The following is a 7327-nucleotide window of genomic DNA, read 5'->3' on the forward strand; positions in this document are numbered from 1 at the left end:
GGTCTGAGAGAAGAGGGTGCCGACTTCCCTTCCAGGCCGGAAGTCGTGCTTTTGAGAAATTCTTCCCACCAACAGGAGTCCCAGAGACTCCCACAGGAGGGTTTCCAGGACACTCTAGAAGTCGACAGGTGTAGAAAGGGAGGCGGGCGCCTTCCTGGAAAAGAAGTGGGTCGGGCTCAGCCGAAAAGCAAGCCCAGCACCAGCAGAAGCTTCCGGAACTGGATGTAAAAAGACCTTTCTTCCTGGAGCTTTCCGGACTCAATTAGATGTTGTACCAGTCTGGTTACCTTGGTAACAGGCGTCGCCGTTTGTCAAGAAACCGAGAGAAGAGGTGGGTTCGCCGGCCTCTGGAAAGATGATTAAATTTCCCATTTAGTCTAACCCTAATGTAGTATTTGGAGAACCCAAACCTCTTTTCCTCACTCTGTGGATGCTGTGGGACACTTCTTCATTGAGGGAGGGAGGTTATTCAAGTGGTAGAATATTATTATTCTCATATAATGCTTACCAAGTGTTCCAGCCTCTCTGTATTACCTTACTTAATCCTCGCGATAACCCTATGAATAGGTATTATCGTCTTCATTTCGAGGAGAATAAACTGAGGCATATATGTAAATTAATTTCTCAAGATCACACAGCTAGTAAGTGATAGAGCTAAGACTGGAATCTAGGCATTCTGGCTGCAGAGTCCATGCTTTTAACTCCTAAACTATGCTGAGGATTGAGGAAGTCTCATGTGGCCCTCGACCCACACAAAATCAGGAACTGGATAGGCCCTAGTCAGCCAATACCCAGGTGTTGGAACAAGAAAATCCCAGGAAATACAGACTTTAAATGACTGTTCTGTCCTCTCAGGGCTTGTGAGGGTCTAGGCAGAGGTAAGGCCTTATTATCTGAGAGAACATCTTGAGAATGTAGGGAAAGGTATTAGATAATTAGAGAATAAGGAAAAGATAAAGTGGTGCTGGTCCACAATCTTTTACACACAGGGGTTAAGGATAGCTGCTAACTCCAACAAAACAGTTCCTGAACTGTTCCTCCTCCCCCAAAAGAAGAAATGAATCAATAGACTTTTTTTCTTCCTTAAGTCATGTCTTTCCACAGACTTAAGAGGCCTATTCATCTCAATCATGGAGTCATCCTCAAAGGGTCTGCTCACCCAAGTTACTCAATTCTGGAACCTCCTAGATGATCTGGCTGAAAGTAACCCTGAGAGCTATGAGAAGTTCATTCAACAGCAGATGAAAGAGGGGAAACAGCTCTGTGCTGCCCCAGAACCACAGCTCTGTCTACAAACCAGGATCCTGGTATGTAGAGTTGGTGCCCAGGGAAAGGGAAGTCCTGAATGAAATGGTCCTGGAATAATGAGAGAATGGCTTACCCTTAGCTATTACTACCTTAACACAAGAACACTTGAGGGAAACTGCCACTCTGAATGGAAAATTAAACATAGTGTGGAAGATTGTGTTGAAGGAGTAAGAATGGGAATTTCATATTTATACATTTTGGAGATCTCGAAATGAGCCATTTTTCTGCTAGGATGAAAATTAAAAGTCACGTAATTATGTAAAGGAGAATAATAGAGTTGGAGATTTTCCAAATAAAGAAAACTGATTTGATTGAGGAGGTAAGGAAGTGGTGAAATAGGGTCAAATTCAAATTCATCTGGAATAGCTTAGATCAATTCCCCCACCCTCCTCCCACTTCCTGTGGGAGCAGCAACTGGATGCTTAATGAAAAGCCAGCAGCTTTAGGGAAATCAGGTAACAGTAATTTCTTACAGTTTTTCAAATGCAGTTTAAATCCATGGAATGACTTATTTGGAGCCTAAAGTTCTCACTCTTCAAATTCTGTGATGAGTTACCTTTAGGATATTATTTTAAAATTTAAAAACTAGGTTTTGAGATATGCAAAATTATTTGCTTTCTAGAAACCGAAAGAAAAAATACTTTTTATCAACCTATGTCAGTGGAAAAGGATCCCAGCTCCCCAGTCAGCCACTCATCCAGTACCTCTACGTGTTGGCAGACCAGAAGATATGTCTGAGACATCAGGTACATAGAATTATGGGAGAGAAAGCACATTTTAAAAATTTGGGGGGAAATAAGCAAGAACCAGATTTTCCTTGGTAAAAGGCATTACATATTTTATTTGGTCATAATATACTTAATGACTAATAAGTATACCTTTTTGAAAATTGAATACTGTTTACTTTTCTAATAATATGAGCTATTTTTAACCCATATAAAATATCAAGAAATGCTCTAATTGGAATTTTATGTATATAGCACCATTGTGATTGTCTCTGAAAATATAGAAATAGAATTTATACTTTTCCAGCTTTATCAGGATATGGCTTAATATATTACCTGATGATATCATTAGTGAAACAAATCGTTTTCATTTCACACCCTCTGAATTACACACACAGATGTTTACACAGTCATTGATGTTGCCTACCATCCTGATGTTCTCCAGGCAGCAGAAAAAGACCAAGTGAAAAAAGATCAACTAATACAGATGGCCATGAAATGCATTGAGGAAAAACTCCAATTCACTCTCTCAAACTCTTACCATGTTACCAAATTTAGAATAAAAGGAAGTATTCACAGAATGAAACAAAATCTGATGGGAATCCAAACTGATTCCACAGATTTAAGAGAGAAAATGAGAAAGGGTAAGTTAATGAATGTAATGGAAAATTAAACTGATTTAAAATGTTTTCTTGCCTCTGGTGTACATTTTGCAGATTAGAAGTCTCAATTGCAAAAGATGAGAAATTTAAGATAGAAAAATATAAATGTTAGATATTAGAAATATTAACATGTCCTCATGGATGGACCTAGAGATTATCATACAAGGCGAAGTCAGTCAGAAGGAGAAAGACAAATACCATATGATATCACTTATATATGTAATCTAAAATATAACACAAATGAACTTATCTACGAAACAAAAACAGACTCATAGATATAAAGAACAGACCTGTGGTTGCCAAGGGGGAGGGGGGACAGGGAGAGCTAGATTGGGAGTTTGGGATTAGCAGATGCAAAACTATTATATATAGGATGGATAAACAACAAGGTCCTACTGTATAGCACAGTGAACTATATTCAATATCCTGTAATAAACCATAATGGAAAAGAATATGAAAATAATATATATGTATAACTGAGTCACTGCTGTACAGCAGAAATGAAACACGACATTGTATATCAACTATACTTCAATAAATTTTTTTTTAAATTAGCATGGCCTTAAAGATGTTTAAATCCTGCAAACTTTTAAACCAGATTCTTTTAAGGGCTTCCCTGGTGGCGCAGTGGTTGAGAGTCTGCCTGCTGATGCAGGGGACATGGGTTCGTGCCCCGGTCCGGGAAGATCCCACATGCTGCAGAGCAGCTAGGCCTGTGAGCCATGGCCGCTGAGCCTGCGCGTGGGGAGCCTGTGCTCCGCAATGGGAGAGGCCACAACAGCGAGAGGCCTGTGTACCACCAAAAAAAAAAAAAAAAAAAAGTCTTTAAAGATTTCCCAAACCGATTTAGCTGCAGCTTTATCTGCCATCTTGGCTAACACTACATCTATTACAGCTCATCGCCTGACAGTACTTCATGTTGTTGATTGATTTTGTGATTTCATCTTCTTTTTTTTTTCATAAAGAACTAACCCTTGAACAGATAAGAAGCAGTACTGTGAGCAATTCAGATCAGTTTCCTCAACTTTTACTGCCAAAAGACGAAGTTTCAAGTAAAACAAGGTGTCTGATAGAAGAGATTTCTAGTACAGAGATTGAAGTGGAGATGAAGAGACCAGCCTATGAATTAAAAATTGTGGCAGATCAGAATGAGAAACCTCTGAAAATTGAATTAAAAGTTGAACTACCTGGTATTAATTCAGTATCTCACTGTGACCTTAGTGTTTCTGAGGTAAGTTGAATGGTTAATACTGTAAATTTGTATCAGTCAATATTCACTATATTATGCTTTAGTAACAAACTCCATAAGCTCAGTGGCTTACAATAATTTTCTCAGGTTACATGTCAGCTCAGCCTGCTTTGCTTCATGAGTGTTGCACATTTTAAGATACAGGTGAAGAAACAATTCCTAATTTAGGTAAGTCATTCTCATGGAAGAGGGAAAAATAGAAATGGCCAAACCATGCAATAGATCCTAAAACTTCCTCTCAGATATGGACTATATTACTTTTACTCACACTGTACTGATCAAAGTAAGTCACAAGGCCACGTCCTACATCAACAGGGCTGGGAAGAACATTCTTCTCACAGGTAGTCACTGGAAGTTACATGGCAAGGATATATAATCCTCTTATATAAGAAGAGTAACAATCCTACAGTCTACCACAGTCCACCCTCTTGGTCACAAATATTTGCTTCTTTCCCCAGAACGACACATCCAATCCCAGTATCAGGCGCCAAAGTACAGAATTTTGCCATCATAATCTGCGATAGACAAAGTTTGCATAAACTGCAAAGACACGTTATCTATTCCCGTAACCCCATGCACCATACAATGTGGAATGGGGAGACGATTACCACAATTAACAGTCTCAATTCAGAAACTGGAAAAAATATGAGGCACACAGTAGTTGCTGATGCACGGCAATTCTGAAATCCTGGTAGGCAGATATTGCGAGGGTCCCTTTCCTGGAGGTAGAGGATGTTCTTGCTTAGGTCCCTTGACAAGGTTCCTTGATTACCTAGCCTCCTAGTTCCATTGTTTTCCATGACTTTCAGCTCCATTCTTTGGGACGTTTTTCCTTTTTCATAATCTACCTTAGCCACATCTGAAAAGAGCGTTGAAGAATATGCTGTCATTAGGTGCTGAGCAGCTTACTCAGCCTGTTTGCTGCCCATGGAATGCTGGGGTCAAAAGATTATTTTAAATTAGTTTTAGTCCAGACTGGTAGCACTTTCTTTCTTTGATTCCAGTCAGTGCTACACCTCTCAATTCTTTTTTAGACATGTCCATTTTTCAATAGCCTCTTTTGACTTAATTGCTGTCATCTGGGCCAAATGTAAGGCTTTAATGAGGTCCATCTTAATCCAGTTAGAGGTTTTAGCAAAGGGTATAAAGACTTATGATTTAGTATTTGCCTCTAGGCAGCTTTAATCAGCCTTTGTTGATAAAGAAATAATTTCTCAACTTTATTGTTTACTGGTTGAAAATAAAAATTAGTTCCATTTTTCATTCCTCAAGTCTTAGAATTTCTGGGCTCTGTATATTCCCTTTCAATTCTGTATTTTCCCTTGCAAACTGAGAAATTCTTTTCTAAGCTCATCTTTTTGTAGTACCTTGTTAAATGTGGCCAATAGAACCAATGCATGCAAATAACATTCTATTTTCCCACTTCTGTACCTAAAGCCACAAATTAACCGGGTACATTATGTCTTCCAAATTATTGTGAAAAGGGCTTTGTCACCATAAAACATAGATAAAAAACATAATACATAGATTAAAAAAACCCATCTTTCCAGTCTCCAATAAGTTTCCTTGCTGTTTGCTGGTCAGCCCCAAAGTCAATGCTACATAATTTAGGATGGCAACACCCATCTTCTGGTACTGTATCAGTTAACTTTTGATATACTGAGCAGCAATAATCACCTCAAAATCTCAGGGATTTACAACAGCAACTTTATTGCTTTTAAGTGGGATCCTCTTCTTATGCGAAAGGAGTGAATAACTGGGAACAATAAACAAATAACACAAATTTTAACCAGGAAATATTTTTCTATTTTCATCTTTAAAATTTTCTCTTGGTTTATTATTCTTAGGATGACTTATTGATCGAGGTTTCTGAGTACAGATTACATCTGAATCTTCCAGAATCTGTGGATACTGAAATGACTACAGCAAAATTTATCAAAGAGAAAGCTACATTAATTGTCACAATGCCATTGGCGTAAGTTAAGAGCATCGTGTATTTGGAGTTTTTGGAGTTTTCAGTGATAAAGTCATGTGAACTAGAGGGCCTTCATTATGGGTGAAGAGGTTTATCTTAAACACTAGTTTCATTTTCTAAGAGTTCCTTTTGATGGAATGAGATTTTCTCATCAGCCATTTTTTTTGTTTTGTTTTGTTTTAATTCTTTCTCCTTCTCAAGTAAACTTAGCATCAAGCAGAAACTACTGAAAACAGTACTGCCATGATGTACTTGTTTCAAAGATATTTGTAATGGTCTTAAGTAACTTAAATATCATTTGGGAAAAGTCTATTTGTCTCCAAGTATTCAATAATATGTGAGAATTCTTGCTTTACCAGTTGAAAAAAAAATTTTTGTCTCTAGTAAATTTCTGCATCAGGAATAAATCCCACACTGTGAAAGAAGTTTTTTATTACCAAGATGTGCCTTAGCAGTGACAGTTTCCTCCAGCAATAAAGATGTAGGGCCAATGTAATAGTATGCAAACCTTTGCTTCTATTAACCTCTGTACTTCTATAAAACAGCTCTGGCAGGAGTCCAAGCCTACCTACCTTTTAATATCAGATGTGGACTTGTCTGTGGATTAGATACAACGATGCAGTAACAGTATTGGATGTTATTACACATAAGACACAAAATACATCCAACTCTAATTTAAGAAAAAGGAGCTGACTTTGGGACCAGTGCCTTTCTCCTAAGAAAATAATTTTTAAAATACAGAAGTGATGTACTTTTTAAACTCCCATTCATCTGTCAGTTCGTTCAATACAAAAGTATCAACTTTCCAATTTATATCCTAAGTAAGGAACATTCACATCAAACTTTAAACATCTCTTGGTCTTTTCTAGATATAAAACAACTTCCTTGTAATTATTAGTTTCTAATTCAACATAAGGTCTTTAAAGTTCTCATTAACTTTAAAACTTTTTAACTTTAGAAACTAATGTATGTGTAATAGAAATAATTGAAATGTGACAATTAAAAACAAATATTAAAATTTTCTTAAACCTGGCCTGGACTTGAATTTTTCTAGCAATAGGATAATTTATTGTCTGAAAGTTTTCTAGAACTATATGATGTCCTAAAATTAACAAACCTATTATATTCTCCTTATCCCTCAAAAATACCTGGAATGCTTTGACCTTATCTTTGCTTCTACAAAATCACTGTGGAAACTTATTTCCTATAAACTCCCATACCTAACTATATTGAACTGGCTGACTCTACTCTTGCACTCTCGCACTTAGGTGTTACTTATGTCAGCAGCTATATAATTGGATACTTACTAATAAAATGAGTACAAGATCTAACATGCTTAATGTTAAAATGGTAAATTTACATCCTAGTTATTTTCCAAAATACTTTCACTTACATTCTAACATCTCCA

The 7327-nt window shown here is 37.2% G+C and overlaps 1 protein-coding gene across 1 annotated transcript; it reads left to right on the forward strand.

The window, feature by feature from the left end:
- The first annotated feature begins 262 nt into the window (after positions 1-262).
- PIH1D2 (PIH1 domain containing 2) lies at positions 263-6089 on the forward strand. The gene is made up of 6 exons (XM_082844672.1): positions 263-331; positions 1105-1307; positions 1931-2054; positions 2432-2677; positions 3661-3926; positions 5792-6089. The coding sequence occupies exons 2-6, from the start codon at positions 1131-1133 to the stop codon at positions 5921-5923; spliced, it is 945 nt and encodes a 314-aa protein (XP_082700798.1). The 5' UTR covers positions 263-331; positions 1105-1130; the 3' UTR covers positions 5924-6089.
- Positions 6090-7327: the final 1238 nt, after the last annotated feature.

Source organism: Leucopleurus acutus (assembly GCF_964270905.1).
Source record: "Leucopleurus acutus genome assembly, chromosome: 8".
Taxonomy (NCBI): Eukaryota; Metazoa; Chordata; class Mammalia; order Artiodactyla; family Delphinidae; genus Leucopleurus; species Leucopleurus acutus.

What these genes read in the sequence shown, in the direction of transcription:
- PIH1D2 (XM_082844672.1), top strand. Translation starts at nt 1,131, where the DNA reads ATGGAGTCATCCTCAAAGGGTCTGCTCACCCAAGTTACTCAATTCTGG. An exon ending in AGATATGTCTGAGACATCAG is followed by an intron (nt 2,055 to 2,431) that starts GTACATAGAATT and finishes TTACACACACAG; the next exon opens with ATGTTTACACAGTCATTGAT. An exon ending in AAGAGAGAAAATGAGAAAGG is followed by an intron (nt 2,678 to 3,660) that starts GTAAGTTAATGA and finishes TTTTTCATAAAG; the next exon opens with AACTAACCCTTGAACAGATA.